Below are 22,559 nucleotides of genomic sequence, written 5' to 3' on the forward strand. Positions count from 1 at the left end.
TCAGAAAGCAGAGCAGCTGGCTGCAGTCTGCAAGAAGCATTTTGCTGGTAGTTCACAGAAAAGTCAGAGGCCAGAGAAGTTTGTTCTCTCAGCTCAGATTCAAGTCTCAGATCATTTAGAATTATCAGGTAATTTCCAACCCAATTTCCACTCTGCCAGAGGAACAGCACCACAGAGAAGCCAGGAGAAGTGGCATTAACGCTTGCACCAAACAGTGGTCTGGCAGAAAATCAGAGGAAAGGAAGGAGCATGAAAAGATGATCTCTCCATGGACACAAATAACTCAGAGCCAGCTCCTGGGTGCAGCAGGGACACAGCTGCAGGAAGATGCAGCTACCAGAACACCTCCAGCACAGCCAGCAGCTGGAATGCAGCAGCAGAATGGGACCATCCCCACCGGGAGCCCAGCCAGAGCCCTCAAGTGTTCAGCACTGCTGAGTTACAGACACTGGAGACATAACCCGAGATCACACCACAATGCACAAGTGAAGCTCAGCATCTCCCTGGGGACCCAGGGGTGCTGTGTGTCAGGGTCCCTGGGGAAGCACAGCATCAATTCCAGAGCCATCATTACCCACAGGGTCAGGAATCCAGCCTGAAGAACAGCCTGAAGGCCTCTCTGCAATGCAGCATTTTCCCTCTCAGAGCCAAGTGCTGGCAAACTGCAGAAAACCCACAAGCACTGCACGTTTTTTCCTCTTTCATTAAATATGCTGCTTTTGCAAAATAAAATCTTTAAAAAAAGCCAAGAGGGTGGTCATTCATCCGTCACTTCTCTCTGGTGAGCCACCTCCTTGCCTTGCCCTTGCAGGTACACAGCTTCAGGCCAAAGCCCAGATAAATGCCAAAGCCTGGAGCACAAACCAGTCTCCATGGTGTGCCCACTCCCAAATGCACTGGGGGAGCAGAAGGCTGGGTGCAGTGCTCTAATGCACAAGACTTGATCTGCTGCTGCAGGTTCCCCAGCTCCCCATCCCTCAGCACCCAGCTGGGAAGGGAAGGGAAGCTGATGGGAATGCTGTCTGTACAGCCAGCACTGCAGCCAGCCCCTGCCTGCTCTCTGGGAACATCCCACAGCTACAGCTGGAGCAGCAGGAGCGTGAGAGGGAGACCACCAGAATCAGTGTGTGCTGGTGACAGCCACACCAGGAGTGTCTGTGAGAGCTGGCTTGCTCCTAGAGTGGAACACAAGGAGGTGAACTGCAGCAGGATAAAGCTCTCACACTGATGCTGTAACACCACCATCAGTTTGGTGACAGTGGATCATCTTACAGGCTGCTGGAAATGAAAGCATTAACAGTACATGGCACTGTTAAAAGTGTAATTATGGGCTTTTTAAAAATTTCACTCCATGCACATGAATTTTCCTTTGTTTCTTGCTTTCCAGAGATGTAATCTGGAATTACTATCTCAGCAGCTCCTCTGCCTCCATGCTTGCCAGCTAGAGGTTCATATTCACTACAGTTAGCACATTTTATGTTTGTTCTAGAGAGGGGTGAAGTATGAATCTGAGAAAAACAAAACCTCATCACACCAAAGAGCCATGACATTTCCTTAGCACAACTATTTATACCTAGTTGAGAACTGTCTGCAGGAAGCAAAGGAAGCAGGACTCACTTGTACCCAATCAGTTAAAAAGGAGAAGTGGCTCCACACAAGTGTTATCAAACACCAAAACAAATCATCTCTGCAGCCTTCAGAGCCACTCATTAAAACAAATTAAAACATGTCTAGATGTCCACATTCATGCATAGATACACAGAAAATTTTGCAGACACCAAGTGAAGCTTTTGAATGATACATTTGACTTTATTTTTGGGCTAATGCTCACTTATAGAAAGGAAATATCATCCTAAGTGTTGTTATTATCTTACAAAAAAATAAAGAAATTTACAGGAAACAGGTATCCCATCTTATGGAAGATGTTTTCACTAACTTGTAACCTCACAGCTGCTCAAAGCTCAGGGAAGAAAACTATTTAATTCCTCAAATTAAATATTTATGTTGAAAATCATATTAATCTAAAAGACAGGCAGCTGGTTCCAGTGCTTTAAACCTTCACTAATCATCACAGCTTAGTGATGAACACAGAGGAACAGTCTATCTTGGCAAATCCAAACTGGCATAACCATTTTATCCAAGTTCCTGAAATCCCAGCTTTTGGGAGGAATTCAGGAGAAACAATCCGCTTCCATTTCCCAAGTAGATGCCTATACCACACTGAGACAGTGAACAGACTAAGACCTCTCTCACATTCAGATTTACCTGAATAAATAGGTGGAAAGAATCACTTGATAAACACAAAATTCACAGTGTGCAAACTGGAGTCCCCTGAGCCACAGGCCTGGTTACAGAACACTGCCACAAAAAGCAATTCCAGTTCATAAAGAGCAATGTATCAAATTCACTGTGAAATAAACTGAAATGAAAGGCATTACTAATTCGTCCTTCCACTGTTGCCTTGCATCAGAATTAAGACAGTGATACCATCACCCTCCAGCACTGAAAGCTGTTTCCAACAACTCAAATATACTCCAAGTAATTAAAGAACACAATGTGCTGAAACCTTCAGTACTTCAATAATAGCACTTTTCACTAACAGGTTGAGGCAGAAACATCAGCTATTTTTGAATTGAAGCTCTAAGACAGTACCTACATGTGAAACATTTAAAACAGCGGCCCATTCCTGGTACAATAGAAAAACTGCTGTTGACTTCAAGAGAGCAGAATTGACCTAGAGAAGCTGTAAATCCACAGAACACTTTGGTCCTACAAAATCTATATGACCTAACCTTGCTAAGATGTTTCTGAAGGAAGAAGGAAAAGAGTCTTTGCACACACAGTTTCCACAGGCAGAAGGGCATGGTTTGCCTGCTGTGGAGATGGGAGGAGCAGTGAAGGTCCATACTGAAAGCCAGCTCAGTTAGAAGGGCTCAGAGCCAGGTCTGTTGGTGGCAGGAAGAGATTGCCCAGGAGGCAGCGGACCCTCAGCTCAGGAATCACCAAGCTGGGTTGGGCAAAGCCTCTGGCAGAAAGGCACAGGTGCCTCCCAGCAGTGCAGGGCACAGGAGATCCCCTCCAACCTCCCCCTGCTGCTGTGCTGCAGGGCTGGCACAGCACTGTGCACAGCACATGGAGCCTCTCCTGCTGGCAGCTCTGGATTGAAATGACCTGGCTGAGAGCAGGAGCTGGGCTGTCCCGTGGCTGGGCACTGGGCTGGGAGCTGGGCTCAGGCTGAAGGGATCCCTGCCCCTCTCAGCCCTCACCTGCTCCAGCTTCCCCACACTAGGATGGGTGAGGCTGGTGGAGCAGAGAACCTCCTGCATCAGCAGAACACACTGGAAACACCTCAGGAAGGGTGGCTGGCCATAGACCTCTGCAGCCTTTGGTGACTCCTTCGGGGGTGCTTTAGGGTGGAGGCAGTGGGTGGTGGGAAGGGGAGGGCAGCACACACACTGGGGGCACGGTTACTCAAATGCAGCTTATCGATGGCTCCCAGTCACAGCAGCCTGAGAGCAGATGGGATCAATACACCAACAGCACCGCCCACGAGAGGGACTCCTGTCACAGGGGCCGCGCACAGAGCGCCACAAATCACAGCACACACGCCTATTTCTGTCACGTCATTCGGGACTGCAGCACAGGAGACATATGGGAGCCTTAAACAGAACAGAAAAACATCACTGGAGTTTCTACTGACTGGAGGGGAACTGAGGGCAGGAACACCTTGTGCACCCAGAATCAAGTCCTGGGTTTGGGCCAAGACAGAAAGATGTGCTGGGCCATAGGATAGGAACCTGAAACAGCAGTTCATGTTTTGTGCAGACAAACAAAACAGCAATCCCAATCAAAAAGTAATCTCCAGTTTTTAAAAAGATTAATTTCATATAACTGAAGAAAATTTTACTGAACTAATTGGAAGAGAAAATGTACAGGGGAAAAAAACCAGGACCGAAAATAGACAGTTCTTTAAAAGGAATTCATTAGAAGGCTGAAAATTCATTTTTCTGTGAGAAGGCTGTTGTAACTAAACCCCTGCTGATCAGTAACTGTAGAGGTCAGACTAGATGTTCACAGTTAAGTTTTTTTAATTGTGACATAGGAAATGCTATTTTTAAGTTATTCAGGAAATGAGGAGAAATAGTGCATTTGCATTAGACAAAAGAGAAAGGAGATATTAAATGACACTTCCTTTGGTTGAACACAAGTCAGACCACTGAGCCTTTTTGCACCCATGAGCCCTAGAAAGCTTTGGGCTATCAATGCCCACAGTGCAGTAACATTCCAGAAACCTGGAGGAAAACCAAGTGCTCCTTCTCCAAGGACACGTGCTGCACACCCAACCAGGAAAGACAGCTGGGGCAATGTGAGTAGGTTTGGTAAGGCTTTTGTTGACTTACCACTGGATAACTACTCTGAACAACAAATATGGATTGTACAGTTTCAATACTGTGAACAACAGGTAAAATAAAACTGATGATAGATCTAGAAGAGGTTACAGGAGAATAAACATCGAGCAGCCTTAACACACACCTTCAGAGACCAACAGCCCCAACACTGGTCAACACCTCAAACTAGGAGCAAATACTAAAACTGCCCATTAAACCTTGCAGATTAGCCAAGCCATGAACACTGAGGGCAGAACAGGCATGGGGTGTGCTGGGGATTCCTGTCCCAGTGGGATGTGCTGCTCTGCAACCAAACCAGGAGTCAACCACATCCAGGAATCAGGAATGCAAACACAGCTGGGAATGCCAGGCTGGACCTGGGACTGCACCAAACTTTGACACTGCAGAGGATGCTGAGGTCACAGCAGGTAAGCAACTCTGCAGAGACTGGGGATAAAGGGCTAATGCGATTATGGGATGTACAGAAAGAGAAACAGCAGAACTGGAGGAGATTTTGTCTCCTTACACTGAAAGTGTGTGTACAGTGTATAGTCTTAAAATTATACTGAAATTCTTCAATCTCTTTTCTAAGTATGCTGCAGAGACTGGCTTAGACTGGAGAAAAATTCTCCGCAAGGGACTTAAAAAGCTTTATCTGCTTAATTTATCAAAAGGTAAATTCAGAGGGGGTGGTTCTCTGTGCTCAGGACAAAAAGGGCTGAGGTACTAATGAACCCTTTAACAGAGAAAGCTTTAGCTGTAAACTGCTCACAACCTAAGCTAGATAAATTCAAGGAAGTAATAAAGTGTGACTTTTCTCAATAGTAAAGGCAATTAACCTTTAGTTTAATAATGGTACAAGCAGTGCAAAGCAAAAGTAATGAATTTTCAGTGTTATAAATCTTTACATTAAAACTAGACACTGCATGGAATATTTGATTCAGGTGAAGCAAAGCAAGTTTCTGGGTCTGGGCAAAACTCATAGCCTATTCTAAGAGATTTAAGGATCATTTTCTAGTTTTTAACTTAACAGATTTATAAAACTACAGGAAAAGAACTGCATAATCTATTGCTGCCAGTAACATCTGCATAACCCCTCTTTGCTGGGGTAAGGGTGACAGATCATGAACCAGTCTTGTGTCTGAAACGTCAGAAGGGTTTGGTGATGAAGGTGAAGCAGAGCTCCAGCCCTCCCTGGCCACACACAGGACTCACTCCGAGATGTGCACGAAGATGTCGGGCCCTCCGTCGGCGGGGGTGATGAAGCCGTGCCCCTTGGAGCGGCAGAAGCACTTGCACACCCCTTTGTAGATGGGTCCCTCGGACGCTCTCACCGTGCTGCGGGAGGAAGCACAAGGGCAGGTCAGAGCTGAAGATGCTCCCGTGGCCAGCAGAGCACACAGGCCAAGCCCTCCCTGCCAGCGAGCTCGCTGCTCTGCTCGCTGCTCTGCGCTCACTCACACACACCGCTCTTCTTTTGCCTGGGGCCTGTGGCAGGGACACGCAGATGATGTTTGCTAGCACTGTCATGCATCAGTTGCCACCCAGAACTCAACTGCTCCATCACTGCGCCAAATTTTCCTCCAGATACCATCCTGAAGGTAAGGATCTTCTGCCTTGGAGAGTTTGGGAGTACCAGTGTGCACCTAAGTGTTGTGCTTGCACAGATTTCACAGAAGGGTGAAGCCCAGCTGTAGCACATAACAGCGAGACCCATGTCTGAACTCCTCCTCCACTACCATGGGACCTGCATTTTAAAATCACACACATTTGCAGAGCCACCTTTAGGGTACTTGCTGCCACCCAAAAAAATGACTTGTCCTTTTGGAAAACTGTGTGGTTAAATCCCTTTCTCTACCAAACACCCAGAGTGCAACTTCCAGGGATTCAAACCCACTCAAGCATTCCATTAATGAAAACCAACTGGTTTAGATGTATTATGAGATTTACTCTGAGCATTGCTATATCAGAACCTCCTTCCTGCCAGGATTATCAAGTAGGTTCCATGTTAGAAGAGGATTTTGGTGCAATTCTTCCAGCACAATGACTGTGCAGCCATTTGGTTACATGCACCACAGCAACATGGATATCACTGTCCCAAATGTTTAAATTTTACTGAAGTCTAAATAAAATTGTTATTAAAAAAAAAGTGGTATCAGCTTTGTTCCTTAAATCAAGCTAACAATTAAGAAATGCAGTTGAAAGTGCTAAAGAAATAAACCTCCATTAAATCACTACATTTCCAGCTCTATAAAGCTGTCAATACACCTGGCTCCACAAGTGTTTGTTACACAGAAAAGCACTCACTGTCTAAACAATATATTAAAGTTCAATTGCATCTTTCAAAGAGATAAGGCACTGTGGGGGGTGAGGCCTCCACTTCCAGTGGACCAAAATTAAATAATCCCACTGAATAATAAACCATTCTGCCTGTCTCATTCATCTCTTTATTCAGCTGCTTACCTAGAGCTCCTCCAGCTTAAAGAGGACACACACACAAAAAAATCAGAGCTATTTTGGTTTTCAGGGCAAACAAATACAGCAAGATTCCTACACTAATTAATGATTAAAGAACTGTGGAAGCCAAATAACAAATTCTTTCTTTTTTGTAAGAACCAGACTAAGATTAACAGCTGAGAAAATTTACAAAGAGTTCATTATTAACACAGCACTGAAGCAAGCTAGCTTGGACTTGCTTTTCAAGGGCAACCCCAATTATTAAGTCAATTATGTTCCTTTTAGCACTCTACTTCCATCAGGATGTTCAGGGCATTTGAAGGCTTTTGGAAGAAGACTTTTCTTCTTCTCCTCTTCTTTTTTGCCTCATTTTGAATTCAGAAGTAATAATATGAAGCATCAGTGAGACTGTTATTATTTAAATCCTCATGGATAACTCTGGAAGAAAAGAGCTGGATAACACTGCAAGAAGCTAAAAGGGAAAAGCACACTAATCAGAGTAAGTGGCCCAAAACAGGCTGGTTGTGGGGCTGAGCTCTTACTGCCACAGCATTCATTCAGCACTGCCAGACCCTCCTCAGACAGAAATAAAAGGCTGTGGCAGAAGCCTCACATTGTACCCCAATTCAAAGGCTCTGAGGGGAACAAAGAAGCCCACATTGCCTTCTTCAGGTCAGCCCCTCACTGGGAGGCCCCTCACAGGCACTGGGAATCCTTTGCAATGGTCAAACCTGGCCACCCCATCCTCAGCTGCTGCACTGGGGAGGAGTTCCCTTTGGACAGGGCTCACAGGAGCCTGCACAGCACCACAGGACCCCAGGACAGCTCAGGGAAAGCCGGCTCTGCTGAAAGACCACTACCACAAATAACTAAAAAAAAAAACAACAAATATTACCTTGCTTCATGGAAAACCTTACAGAAAAAAAAACCTTACAGAAAGAGATCAGGTGTCAGACCCTGATAACCAGCATATTCTTTAACAGGTATATTTGAGCAATCTTAAGATGAAGATATGAAAGCTGAATAAGGAAAGAAAACAAGTAAATACTTTCCTCTGCGAAGTGATGGAGTATCCCTAAAATGTAACCTTGATGATGTTAGCACAGGTGTCAGGAGTAAAAACCCTAAAAGTGAGGTTCCAGTGAGGTTTGGTCCAGTGCTTCAGGGGCAGTGAGAAGAGAGACCATGCCAAAAAAAAAATGGATATGAGAAGGAAACACCAACAGGAACTGGCCCTGAAAGCCACAAGCCAATGTCTGAAGTGAAGCAAAGCTTCAGACAAGGAACTGTGTTTTGAAAAATCTTGGTGCATTATCCCCTCCCTGTAAAACTCTTGGCTTAAAGGGCCGAGAGACTCTGAACACCCTTTACTAAAACAGAGCACTGAAAACTATAGGGCATTTGGACTAAAGGTGTAAAGTCCCCAGAACTTACTGGGGAAGAGCCCCACAGCAGAGCATCCTCAGCTGCGAGCAGCCCCCCAGCCCCGGCCTGTGCCGTGTTGGGAGGGCAGGATGGCGATACTCACGCGGAGAAGGTCCTGGTGCGGCGTGTGGGCAGCGGGCTGGGGATCAGGTACCCCCGCATGGGCGATGGGGAGCGCTCCCGGGGACGGCGGCTCTCCGGCAGGTGCAGGGAGCTGGGCGATGGGGGAGAGGCGGGGGACTGCTGCGAGGAGGATGAGGTGGGCTCAGAAGACATTCCTGAGGCCTGAGAAGAGCCTGGAGAAAGGAAGAGATCTGATTTAGCCCCAAAATGGGAATTGTCATAAAAGTCACAAATGCTTGCAATGCCGATTTAGTAAGAACGTGACTCACTTCCTGCAGACGTACACACGGACACGGCTCCGCCACAAGCTCCGGATCACTGAGCCCATGCTTTGTAAAGTTTATTTATTCTTAAATGTCACAGCTTCTGTCAGCTGTACTAGGAAGCTCCACTGCAAACAGATTACTCCACAACTAATGTACCTGCTCACTCCTGCCTCCCTCACAGGCTCTTGAGGCACAGCTGAGCTCCAGATCAGGTCTCACACACCTCCCCGACCGATGGGCTTTGAGCACAGGCAGCACAGAGGAGCTCCTGCAGCTGCACACAAACACACATTACAAGAAATTAAGCCCTTGAAGAAGAAATGCTGAGATAAAGCTGCACCTCCACTGCTGCAGGCTGGCTTTGCTGTGTGATCACCATGATAACTTCATTGCTGCTGCTGCTCACTTATTAACACAGCTCCGTCAGCTCATAACACCTTCAGCTTGACTGTGAGAAGGGAATCAGAGGAGTGCTCCTTAATTCCCTTCGGCCTGAGCCAGCCAGCTGATCTGCTCTGCCTGGGACAGGAGCACAGACAGAGCTGGAGGCAGTGGCCAGCCCTGAGGAGGTGAGCCCTCGTGCCTGGCGAGATCTGGCAGATCCAGCGATCCCCTTTGAGGAGCTCTGAGTCCACCACAGTCTCCCAGCAACCAGGAAACCAATAGTCCACATCTTCATCCAGACCCCTAGCAGCCTCAGGTTTGCTCTTGTTCCAGTCCTACCTTCACCAACAGCAATACACCTCTTATCACACAACTCCCAGAATCATGCAAAGAGCAGGGTCAGAAACAGCAGCACTTCCACACACACCAATGCATGGCTTACAGCAGCAGAGGCAGAAATAAGAGAAAATAATCAGCACTGCTCTGGTATTGCTATGCAAGTCCCCATCCACACTGAAAGGGGAAAATGATGTGCAAAAATAACCGATAACCCACTACAATACCAATAACTTCTTACTTAAGAAGACTAAAAATATCTGGTTATCTGGATGAGTTAGCAAAAAAATGTGGCGATCTGAGTCAAGAAAGTATCATGAAGGCAAGAAAAGCTACCTTTAAGACCAATAGTTTAACTGAACTGAAATTTCTCATATCCATTATGCACCCTCCTGTTGACACCCACACTCCCCAGCCCATGAATTATGGAGTGGATCCTTCACATGACATTTGAGAGATGCAGCCTTCTTGTCAATGACAAATCCATATTATTTCTTCCTGAAAATAAAGACTAAAATTAAAAAGGCTTCTTAAGAATGAAGTCACCAGGGAACAAAGGCTTTTGTCTTTAATTGCTCAGGGTGCTCAGAAGATACAAATGAATAGTCAGTCACACTCCCTCCTCTGCCAGCTTGAGCTTTCCTCACTGCTCTCAAGAACAACTCAGCTGAGAACAAAACCCCAGCTTTAGGGATGGCATTTCAGATGTGGATGGTATCTGTCACCCATGAGCTAATGCAGTGTTCAGCTCAGACCAAGATGATAACACCAAAGGGTCGGGAAGTTCCAAACTTCCTCCTCCTCAAAACAGACCTGTTGTGCTGGCTGGTACAGAGGAAGTCTCAATTTTCTAAAGACCTCTCCTTTGGACACACCTTGCTTTCAAGGAATGTGTTTGACATGGCAGGACCATAGCCCTAGTAAGTCACAGGAAAAACAAGCAAACAATTAAAACCTAATTCTGATAACTCAGCACACACGGGCTGGCCTCCACACCAGTGAAAATGCAGCTTTCTGAATCATTTGCTTTCTCTCCTCATCTAAATATAAACCAGCTTGTCAGGTGACAAGCAAAATGCAGAGCATTCACCCATCTATTGCAATGCCACCACAGAGTGCTGCCCATCCCCTTCCTCAAACAAGGCTAGAGAGGCAGGAGAATTTTCCCTCCTTTCTTTAAAACACAGACAAACCACAAAAATATTTACAAATAGAAAAGACTAAATGGAATCAGAAGTGTGCTAACCATATGTTACTGTTCCCATTTATATTATTTTGGTGCCCTCTGTTCAGTAAACACAAAATAAAACAGCGGTGTAGAACATTCAGTACCGTTTCGCTCTACAAATACCCTTTTTGTTCTCTGCCCACGGCAAAGGCAGGTGAATAGCCTCGACTCTCATCACTTCTATTGCATGAGCCCTACGTTGTGCTCAGAGCTAAGAGCTGGCCCAAACATGGAGCTGGGTGAGAGCTGACCCAAGCACACACAGCTGGAGCAGCAGCAGCAGCAGCTGCACTCACTGACCCCCAGCAAGCCGGCCAGGGGGATGCAGCCCAGCAGGCAGGGGCCTGTGCCCGGGCTGCAGCTCAGTCTGTATGGGCAGCATGTGGCATCTCTGTACAGGAGGGTGCACTGACTCATCCCTCTGCCTCCTGGGCTCCCCTGACAATTGGAAAGCTCGGGCTCAGTGAGGAGGATGGGAACCTGAGGGAGCAGGTTTTACTGTGCGCGTAGGGCAGGACGTCAGCGGCTCCTGCCTCCCGCGACCCTCAGCAGAAGATGAGCCCATCTGGACCTTTACAAAGACAAAGGTGCAGCTCAGCTATTTCAGTTCGTGCTGGTGTGGCCACTTCTTGACGTTGTTCGTGCAGGGATTAGCTCATTTCCCTTGGCAGCCCTCCTGCAGGAGCAGAGATGCTCTCCCCACTCGCAGGCGCAGCTGGAGGCTCTCGGGCAGTGTTGACACAGGAAGCCTACAGCAAAAACTCAAAACAAAACAAACCCCACGCCCCAGCCCTCCCAGCCGCCTCCTCACAAATGCTTTGCCTTCCTAAGGCAGTTACCAGCAGTCTTCAGAGATGTTTTCCAGATGTTTCCCTGCAGATCAAGAATCACCCTGGGACTCGGATGGCTGCCTACCAGCCCTTCCTCAGCACCCACAGATTCCTTCCTCTCTTTTGTCACTAGCTGAACAAACCTACTTTCCTACATCTCTCAGAAGCCCCCTACATCTCCCAGCTCACTTCCATTAGGTTTTCCCCATCCCTCCAGCCCAGCCATGGCAAGGACAGCATCCCACAAAGCTCCACCAGTGCAGCCACCCCGAGCTGCCAGGAGCCACCATCCCCCTGTGCCTGGTGAGGACAGCCAGCAGCAAAGCAGCCCTTTGGAGAGCCCAGCAGGGTGAGATCCCAGCCAGGCCAGAGAGCAGGGCCAGCACAGACAGTATCTCTCTTCTGCTTGAGCCAGCAAAACACGTGCCTGCAGGGATTTACAGAATGAATGTAACATGACGTAAGGTGGTGGTGTTTTCAGGCTCTTTAGGAAACTCCAGCCATGTGCCACGTTAGCCTGAAATCTCCCCATATTTCAACATGCATCATTTATCTTTTTCCAACATGATTTTTTTAAAATATTTATTAAATGCACCAAACTGGAATATAAATAAAATAAATTACAGTATCATCATGGCAACAATAGACTAATTTAACATTTCAAAACAAAAATATCTTTTTTTTCCCCCATACCTCTTTTAGAAAAATTGGCCAATGTGTGCAGAAAGAGACCCCAAAATGTCATCTGTAACAAGTGAACTACAAAGAGCACAATACATGCAGAAGAAATTTCTGAAATTCTCTACGAAAAATAACTTTAAAAAGCTATTGAAGTGATAAGGTTGGGGGTATATAATAGTAATCATAATTTCTCTATATATCTGTACATCCTATTTCTCTTAAAGTCTGCCCCATACCTCTAGGAATACCCTAAAAATAGCAGGTTTGGGGAAGTTATCCATTCTGACCAGCACAACACCATCACAGAAATCTTGTCTCACTTTTAATTAATGTAAATGCCTGGAAATAGTCCAAATGGATATGGCAGGGTGACAGACTCCATGAAATCTCTCCATCTATGAATGGTTTCTTTTTCACATCACAGACTGCACCACCTCCAGTGAACAGGCACAGAGCTCATCCCCAGGGAATGTTGCTCTGCATGGACAGCATGTGTTCCTTCAGTGCTCCAGCATGGAGAAAATGTTTTTTCTGGCCTTCTTAATCTAGAAATCACCCTGTCTGGAGAAGCTGCTTTCAGATGGTACCACAATGGTCCATGAACAGGACAGCACTGGCTATACTGGCCTGGAAAATGAGGGGTTTCCTCAGAGACAGAATAAAGCTCCCCAAGAGCAGCTGCTTTCAGATGCAGGTTCTACAGGTTCTCTTTCATTTCAATCTCTAAAAGGAATCTGAAAAATATGTCTAAAAGTCATCTGAAAATCTGATTGTTTTCTGGGCTTTTCCTGGATTTAGAAACAACACCAGAAACTCTTCTTACTTTATAAAATTTTCACTTTCAAACATCCTGGTTTCCAGATTTATTCTGTGCAGCTGCATTTCTTTCCTTCTCTAAGGAAGCTGTGCAGATAAACCCCTCAGCTTCCCCTGCTCTTCTGCTGACACCTAGAAAACCTCTTCTCAGCAAGAAAATCCACAGCCCCTTGCTCCCATCTACTGAGAGAGTGAAGGCAGCAGGACTCGCTGCCCTGATAGGGACTGAGGGTGTCCCCTGTCCTACAGCAGCCCCCAGCTCCCTCTCTGAGGTGCCTGAACACCAGCCACAGCACTGCTCCTACCTGGAGCTCCTTCCAAAGCCCTTTCTGGCGCTGGGAAAGGGGAGCCCAGCACACAGGAGGATCCCAGCACTGCCCTGCACCACGGAGCGAAGCGCTTACAAAACGCAGTTACGAAAGAGCGGCTTCCGAGAGCTTCCCTGTCCAGCTTAGTTTGCATGACTAACTTCCCACAATTAATACTGGTGTTTCCATTAGCACTGAAACTCAGAGGAGTTGCAACACATGTGTGACATGTCACAGATTACGGTATAAACATGACGCCCTTGCAGGCTGCGGAGGAGTACCCACACACGAGTGATTTGGCAGGACATTGCCCAACCATGTCCAGTAAAAGCCAAGTTATAAGGTAAGAAAAAAAAATTCCTATGGTTTGTTTGGGTGTATAAATTAATTTGGATTAAAACAGGGTTTCATTTACAAACAGCAGCAGCTATTTCCAAGCAATCTCACACTAAGCCCTTTGTCCCCAAATGCTGGGGGTGCCCTGCTCCTGCAGTGAGCAGTGTCTGTGCCCAGGCAGCACAAACCCACCCTGCACAGCACAGACCACAGAGAGGGATGGGGAGGAATTTGGCCATCAGCAGCCTATGCAGCACATTCACAGAGATGAGGACTTCCTTCAGTCCCATTTTTTCCACTGTTCACAAAAGCTGATAGGTACACTTAAAAAAATAAAAGTTTAGTTGAAGGAACTGAGTGGTTAGTCAGATTAAGTACATTTTTCTACTGCTTTAGGATTATACTGAAGGATGTATGGTGATACCCTGTGGCTAATTTTATCAAAAATACAGAGGAATCAGGATCCTGTCTCGCTGGAAATCCAGTATTTACCATGACTGATGCTGCACAAACTCATTGCTCCAAGCTGCCTGGAACAGAGCTAGCCAGGGTCCTCCACTGTAAAGTGAGCACAGGAGGCTGAGAGCACACTTACTGCCAGCTGCCTTGGGGACAGCATTCACCTGGCTTTGCCCAGAGTGTACTCAGTCTGGTGGGAAGTACCAGCTTCCATCCTGCCTCTTGTAAAAATACTTCAGCGGGAGCAGGACACCCCAGCAGCAGTGTAAGGGAACTTCCTCAGCACAGTGCTAATGGCACGGAGCTGTCCCAAGGCCAGCACACCTTCCAAGCCTTCAGTTTGCTTATAAAGTCTCATTTATCCAACTCCTTTTGTTTAAAGACCAGGTTGCAAGAGATGGAAAACTCTCCCCAGCTCATGGTGAGCCTGGACAAGCAGTGATGGGTTCCAGACAAGCGTCCTCCTCTGGGAGCTCTTCCCAGGCAGGGATGAAGATGCTGGTTGAAGATGATGCTGGTAATTAGGTGCAAGTGTTGCCTGGTGACCTAAGTTGCTGTGCACCAACAGTATTGGCAATGTAATCAAGTATTGAAATGACATAGGAAAAGGGGGGTTCTCACCTGGGCAGGACACCACAGCCTGTCACCAGCCAAAGGGGGTGGGAGTGCTCTGGGGGATGGGCTCTTCCACCCATCCCTGTGCAGCTGATGGCCCACAGCACATCCAGAGGCACTGAGCCAGCCCCAGCCTAGGAGGAGATGCCCAGCACATTGCCAACTCCTTTGTGTGTGAGCTGCCAGGCTGCAGCCCTGGCTGTTTCTGTGGCAGCAGGGACACCACGTCACAGCACTGCCCAGCCGCTCCCAGGGCCAGAACCCGGAGCACAAACAGCAGCTCCCAAAGGCCAGCGCCAATCCAAGTGCATTCCCCAAAGCCAAGGACACAACAGGTCACCTCCAGGACACAGGGAAGGGTGAAGGGAGATCACAAAGGACCCTTGCAGTAAAACAGGGGAACATCAGGATGACTTTAGTTGATCCAACACTGGTAGGCAGGTGTGGCTGCCTAGGTCAGAGTTAAATATAAGGTGAGCGTCCCAACACCCTTCCCGCATCCTCACTGAAGGAAATGGCAAACTAAAGGTTGCATAGTGGTATTTAATAACCTCCTATGAGATTTGCCAGGCCCTTCCTGAGCTCATAATCTTTTAACCTCTGCAGTGTCCTGTGGCTGTCCCACAGCTTAACTGTCTATGAAAAAGAGCCTCCACTCCTTTTAGTGGACAGTGAGGAGAGGCCCTTTTGTACAGGGAAATTAATAAAGGACAGTGAGACCAAAAGGCAACAGCAAATTAGAAAAGGAGAGGGAAGGGAAAAGGAATATGTAAATAAACAAATGGGCAAAAACCTTAGCTTAGAGAAGCACACAAAAAAGGGTGCACAGATTTATTCCTAAAACAAAAAATTTAAATTTCCTAACAGAAGTGACATAAAGAGGGCAGAGAGCAAGAAGAGTTACAAGCTGTTTCTGGTTTTCTTGCCTCCTCCCTTTAAATTTCCAAGTGCAAATGAAAAACCTTATGCCTTTTTTAAAGCAAGGCACTCCCCAGTTTGTTGCTTGAATGGCTGCTGTGACTCTTTCTTAGACAACAAACCCTACTAGTTTCAAATATTTCTGAAGATTTAGCTTTGTCAACAAGTTAGCTGGTTTGGGCCAGGAAGCAGATATTATCTATTCAATGTTTTATGGTCCCCAGCACAGAACCATTGTGCTGGTCACTCCGAGTTCCTGTTGCCTTCATCACATCCATTAGCCAGGGCTGGGAATTCTGCTCTGGGACAGCAGAGGCAACACTTCATCTGTCTCACCCTCAACTCTTTAACATGCTCAGTCACAGTGAGCTGATGTATTTCCCAGATAAAATACAATTTGTGGCTGAAAAGGGAACTTTCTGTCCCTTCCAGTGCTTGCTCTCCAGCTTTGGAACCCAGCTCCTCCTCCAGCGCTTTTGCAAGTCTGAAGCTTTCCCTCTGCCATTGCTTCCATGCTGGAGCATCCCCTGTGAATTTATTCCAGGATTTATTTCATACTGGCAGAAAATATTTATACCAAAACATGAAAATCTCTCATGTGTCTTGTGTCTAGGCATCTTAAGGCTCATCTACAAGGCAAATGGGTTATACAGGGTGATAAAGAAGTTATACATATGGAAATCCCTAGGCACTTTTCAAAAGTTCTCCCCTTTTCAGCTTCCTCTCACATCACAAAACTTCAGGCACAATTCTGGTTAAATTTGTTCATGTGCAACTTTGAGCCTTTTAAGGCTACTGAAATCCCCTGAAATATTTATGTGGCTCAAGTGTTACTCAGAACAATTAGTTCACTGTGTTTCCTCCCTAATCAACATTTTCAATAGGGGAAAACAGTTCACATTACAGAGATCTATAACCATGGAAATTTATGAGGTATACGTGTATTGGCAAAGAAAATAAATAAATCCTCTGAGGGTATTTCATCTGCCAGCATTCCAGCAAGATGCAGCTGGCAGGACACAGAGTCAGAAACCACTCAAAAATAACTTGATCCTCACACCAGTTCTGTGAGGCACCCAGAGACCCCAGATGCCCTTTAGGACAGGCCAGGCTCTACTTTCTGGTTATCCCAATGCACAGGCCACGTCCCAGACTCACTGCCTGACACTTCCTATGCATATTTCTGAGCATCCCAGGCTAATAATTTGAGTCTGTTTCAAATAGATCACTCAGAAATCAATTAAACAAAATTATGAACTGACATCAATATCAATCAATGACCAAAAGATATAAAATGGACTGAAATAATTTAAGAAACAGAAAATACTCTGCATCTGATGGGATGATAGTCCTAAATTTTAATGGAGAGACATATATATATATATATATGAATATGTGTATGTGTAAATATATATGTAAGATTACTGGTCCACTAAACAATTGCATTTCTGTTTGTCTTCCCTCCAATATATCCCTCAACACAATTTCCAGTGTATCCCACCATGCTGTACACAGGTTTGTGCTTGTGAGCCCGAGACCCCCTCAGTGTCCTCATGCTCCAGCAGAAGGCAAGTGTCCCATCACCACTGTAAAACTAATGGTTACCTCTTAACTCTCAAGCTGAAATGGCCTTAATTTAACTGAACTCTATAGGATAAGAACTACAGAAGTATACACATTGCACAGGCCTGTTTTTTCTTATACAACCAAACAACTTGTGGAACAGAGAATATGTAAGCAAGAACACCTAACCAAACTCCTTGGCTGGACAGAAAATGCTGCATTTTACCTCAGAGACCTGCTCAATCCTGGCAGCACATGTACCCCCATGGCCAGCTGCTGCTGTACAGAGCTCTGTGTGAGCTCCTGCACTGACAGGCACTCCCTACCCGTGTGTGCATCCAGAGCACAGCCACAGCTGCTCCAGGGACACCCAAAAACACCCCAAATCCTCTGGCAACTACACGTGGTACAAACCCTCCAGCCTCTCGTGTGGCAGCTTGGAAAACACCACTGATGGTGCACTTTAGACTTCTAGGAGAAAAATTCGTTTCTAGTCTCAAGGGTGCTGACAGCACCCCGATCCAGCCTGTGAAAAAACATGTGAAAAACAGATAATGCAGCCGGCCTGCTGAGGCAACACATCCTGCACGGCCGACTAACGCCAAAATGGACCTGTGGGGAGTGCGGCTGCCCTCCCTGATTACCACGTGTGCACAAACCAGTCTTTCTGGCTCAGCACATCCAGCCTGTGCTCACAGCCAGTCCCATGGCCAGAGGAATCACAAAAGGAATCATATTGTGCTGCAGTGCCTGCAAAAGCGCAGCGCCAGCACGGGCACGCGTGCGGGGCTCCATGTCGGGCCTACCTACACATCAACAAAACTATTTACTGAGCTGTGATTTCCAGAGCCACGGCCCCAGGGCTGTGCTGGACAGGACAGAGCTGTCCAGAACCACTGGGTCTGTTATTTGTGGCTGCTGTGTTAGTGCTCAAAAGCCAGCACAGACCACAGCAAGGGAACGGGAACTCGAGCTTTTCAGGCAAGGTAAGAATCAAGTGTTATAGTTGGAAAAAAGCAGGCAAATCTTGAAGGCACGTGCCTCCTTCAGGTATAAAACTAAACCTCTATATAGAAGCACATGTTTAATAGAAACCTGTACTTAGGTTTTGTTTCAGAGCAATCACTACACCAGTAAACTGCATCTACTTCCACTGCAATCACAGAGGGAATGGGACACAAGTAGAGCAAACATTGCACACAGGAACAGCAGTGCATGCCTTTATGAAAGATTGTTTTGATTCAATTTACTTGTTTAGCCACATGGTAATAGTTCCATGACCTTATGAAACCCACTACCAAGAGAGATATGAGATCAGTAAAAACAAAGACAGGAATAGATTTAACAGTACCTTTGTTATTTTTATCTAGAGCAAAGTTTTGTGTGAAACCCAGCGTTACACAGCTAAGAATCCCCAGGCTCTGCCTGCCTTGGGAAGCAGCCCCAAGTCCAGAAGGAGCCATGTCATGGTGTGCATGCACGTCTTGTGGGTTCACCCTGGTGCTGGTGGCCAGGAGATCCCAGACTGCAGAGCTCCTCATCATGGGGTACCAGAGGAGGAGCTCCTCCTCAGAACCCATGCCAGGGCAGAGGCAGTGCAGCCACATTAAAACGTTTAAGAACAAATTTGATTGGAATCGCAGACTCCACCTGTACCAGTCAGTGAGTGTCCAGCAAAACCACTTTTGTCGCCATGGGGCTGTGATCAGTGCTGAGACAGCTCTGCACTACCTTTATTTCCTATTTGATTCCTCTGGGATGTTTTCCAGGTGAGGTTTGTCTACCTGGAAAGCCTGGGGGATGGAAGGGAAGGTGAGCATGTGAAGAACAGATAGTGCAGACAGCAGCATGGTGACATCATGATGCTGGGATGCTGCTGGCAGTGCCTGGGCAGCAGCTCTGCCAGATTCAGCCTGACTGCGTTCCAGCAGTGAGTTTCTGTCCTGAAGTCCCTGCTGCTGTGGGTAAAAGACACTGCAGTGCATTACACACCCCCAGGAACAGAGACATTTTTTTGTCTAAGCCTGGCACAGGGAGAAAAGAAAAAATCAAAGTATAAAATCTAATACATCAGAAAAGAGTGGAACCACACAATTATTTAGGTATATTAAGATACACTTTCTGCTCTAGAACTGGTGTCCTAAACAGTGGTGAGAATAATTTCTAGGACTGACACAGTTCCCAGGGTAGGGAAAAACCACCCTTCTGCATAGAAAAAAAAGAACATATTTATTCAGAAACTGGGACCTGTGTAAGATTCAAACACACTTTCTGGGCCAGCATATAGCAGAATACCAATATTCACTCTATTTACTGTCTCTCCTACCAGTAAGATTAAAAACCCACCACTTGAAATAGTTTGAAATAACTTTAAGGACTCTTCCTACCCTTCTCCATCACAAAGAGGCTCCATGAAAAGGCTATTGCCACATTTCATAGTTCCCTTTGCTAGATTTTCTTCAAATATTGGAGAAAATAAAGTCACAGTCTTCACAGCTGAGTAAATTTTGCTTTTCCTGGCTGCAGTCTGCCAAGCTCCTGTTCTGGACCTGCCACTGCACAGACAGGCACTGCTATGATGAGCTGGGTGAGAAGATCCAGCTCACATATTTAATGAGTATTTACATTCCAGTAACAGGTAAAAATTTTGTAAACAGGAAATTCATTGACATTGCTTTCTGGCAGTTTCATTTACTCTTTTAAGTAATTGTCAAGAAGCTGCAATCATGGCCATGACTTTGATCAAGTAACCGATGTAACTGGAAACAAGCAAACACCTTTGACCAGGCTCCTGAAATCATATCATGAAGGGAAAGCCAGCAGACAATGAGCACTGAGGAGGCAGGAGCTCACAAAACAATATAGTCCATTTTGCCAGAGGGCTTCCATCAGCGTGCCTGGCTGTGCAATGTAAACAAACCAAACATTAAACCAGGACTGACATAAAATGAAAATTCCTTCCCCACTGGACAGGCAAGATTAAATGTTTATTTCCTGGACACAGTCTACTCTTTGTCTGGGACTTCTCTTAAATAGAAAGTGGCAAAGAATTTTGAACCTTGGGAAAAGCAGTGCTCCTGGAATACAGAGTCGTGCCTGGAAGAACTCAGGGGGATTCATGGCAGAGAATTCACTATGCCCCCCACCCTGCCCAAAAGCAGCACTGGGAAGACAAGGTGAACCCCAGATGCTGAATGGGCTGCAGACATCTTTAGCCCAACAGTCAGCTGATAAAGAGTCTTTTGGAAGCAGAGATTCCCACTCCAATTCTCAGCAATCTTATCTTTTGGTTTTGCTGTTAGTCACCAAGATCTGCAATTGCAGCAGGCAGCTGTGTCTCCACTGGCAGCCTGTCCTTCACCATGGGACAAGTACACCACAGCTGATGTGACAAGTGGCTGAGCAGGACAGACCCTTTGCCAGAGGCTCTGCCAGCACGGTGTGGGAGCTCTGGCCAGGCTCCTCTGGGGCTGCAGCACCATCAGTGCCCCATCCAGCCTGGCTTCCCACCCCAGCTCCCGGGCAGTCCCCAGAGCTCCAAGCTCCCACCCGGAGCAACACCAGCACACACTTTGCTCCCTGCTCGGAACCAGCCTTAGCTCCTAATGCTCTGCCACTTCCCCAGTCATGTGCTGCTCATGAGGCATGGCAAAGGACCAGCAAGGTTTAATATTCCAGAGAAACTACCAGGTCAAGGTTCTCCTTTTTCCTCGGTCCTGCACAAAGCGCTCTGTGATCAGATCAGGCACGGAGCCATCGGGGTAAGGAACACGTGGTGCACACAGGCCTCCTTGCTTTTTCCAGAGAAAGGTAACAGAGCCATCCCTTGCAGTCCAAACCACCTGAAGATTCAGCTGCAGGTTGTTTTGTTCCTTCTGTGCCTTCACCCCTCTGCCATCTGCTCACAGGGAGGCTGCAGCTCAGGCCCAGGTTTACCTTCCCAGACCCAAGTCCTGGGAAAGAAGTGTGGTCACAGGCCACCAATTATTGCCCAAACAGCTGGGCAAGCACACAAAGGCCAAATTTATAATTGCTGTCCTTGAAACACCCCAGTATTTAAAGATCTGCTGAGACCTTGACCCTATCACCAGCTCCTCCCTGCATAAATACACAATTCAAGGTGAGCAGAGCCTAACACTCACACCATGGGTCAAAAATTTAATGCTCATTTTCTTTAGATTTCTGTTCAGTTTCCAAATTGCATTAATAATGCAAGAACCTTAATGCAGGTGTCATTATGCCCAAGATAATCGTTATTTTTTAAAAAAGATTTGATAGGTTACTTTGTTATATATATAAATGTTTTAAATCGATCCAAAGAGAAAAAGCTGCTGTGAAACCAACGGCAAATAAAGAACCAGCAAAGCTCTGAAATCAGGCAGTAGCATCGGAGGGACCACACGGATGAAGCTGCTTCCCCCAGGGTCAGGCTCCCGGGCAGCACCCACGCCCCAGCCCAGCCTGGGCAGATGCGCTCTGACTCACACGCTGTTTTACAGCTTCCCTCGGCGGGGCAAACAACAGAAACACCACTTCAGTGTGCTCCACGTGCCCCAAAATCGACAGAAACCAAAGCCAAGCGAGTGCCTTCCCGCACAGTGCGGAGACAAAGGAAGCGCCGGATGGATGGGTTCCTCTCCCGGCCGCCACCGAGGGGGGACACGATGCTGCGGGTGTCACCTCCTGCCAGGGGACCCCATCTCTGCACCTTCTTCTCGGCCCCTAGCTGAGGGGGGAAGGCACGATCTCGGCAGGAAGCCATCTCGCCTCTGCTGGTTTGCAGCCGCGGAGGCAGCGCTGGGGAGCGGGCACAGGGCTGGCCATCCCCGGGCAGCAGCATCCTCCGGCCCGGGGAGCCGCAGCCGGCTCCAGCCGCAATCCCTGCGGGATGGAGGAAATACAGAGCGCTGCTCTGCCCAGGGAGCCGCCTCAAAAACGAGGAAAAGACACACTGAGAGACGGAAGCAGGACAATTTCCTCTGCCCCGCTCTGAGAGAAAAGGCAAAGCACTTTAGTCAGATGAACGCTTTCTAGTTTTCATTTTATCTGAACTGTGCCGGGGAGCGGCACATCACACAAAAGCAAATCACCTCTCTGCATCTCTCCTTTCTTTACAGCGTTTCAGCTGGGGTTTTTTGTTTGGTTTTCCACATCAACCTGTTGCAAAAAGCAGGATGAGTTTTTAAAACTGTTGTGCAGAAAAAAAAAAATCAAAAATAAAAACATTTCACTCCTTTTTATTTTTCCCTCTTCAAGGCCACCCCTCTGCTGTGCACAGTGCTGTTCCCAGCCTCCTGGCCCCAGGAGACGGCAGCTGCCAGCCCCAGGGATGGGCTGTGATCCCCACTCATCCTTCCCCTTGCTGCTGATGGGGTTTACACTTTCCAAACTGAGTTCCTCTCCTTAGTCTCTGCCAGAAACCTTCC

The 22,559-nt window shown here is 46.9% G+C and overlaps 1 protein-coding gene and 1 long non-coding RNA gene across 9 annotated transcripts in view; one reads left to right on the top strand and one right to left on the bottom strand.

Annotated features, from left to right (window-relative positions):
* CARHSP1 (calcium regulated heat stable protein 1) overlaps positions 1-22,559 on the bottom strand; it is a 34,374-nt gene that overhangs the window by 7,617 nt on the left and 4,198 nt on the right. For 3 of the 8 annotated variants that reach the window (XM_086855047.1, XM_086855048.1, XM_086855049.1), the window contains exons 2-4: positions 8,816-8,933; positions 8,374-8,566; positions 5,604-5,726 (exon numbers count right to left, since the gene is read on the bottom strand). In XM_086855047.1, coding sequence (XP_086711173.1) covers positions 5,604-5,726; positions 8,374-8,546 — 296 coding nt within the window. In that variant the 5' untranslated portion in view covers positions 8,547-8,566; positions 8,816-8,933. Of the gene's footprint in view, positions 1-5,603; positions 5,727-8,373; positions 8,567-8,662; positions 8,723-8,815; positions 8,934-14,658; positions 14,820-22,559 lie in introns of those variants that run through there. The other 5 variants (XM_086855052.1, XM_086855053.1, XM_086855051.1 and 2 more) reach the window with 3 other exon arrangements.
* LOC147650029 (uncharacterized) lies at positions 14,882-22,152 on the top strand. Its single transcript, XR_015277525.1, has 2 exons — positions 14,882-15,125; positions 17,062-22,152. It is a non-coding gene; the product is annotated as an uncharacterized LOC147650029 (long non-coding RNA).

This window comes from Cyanistes caeruleus, chromosome 17 (genome assembly GCF_971803275.1).
Source record: "Cyanistes caeruleus chromosome 17, bCyaCae1.hap1.1, whole genome shotgun sequence".
Lineage (NCBI taxonomy): Eukaryota > Metazoa > Chordata > Aves > Passeriformes > Paridae > Cyanistes > Cyanistes caeruleus.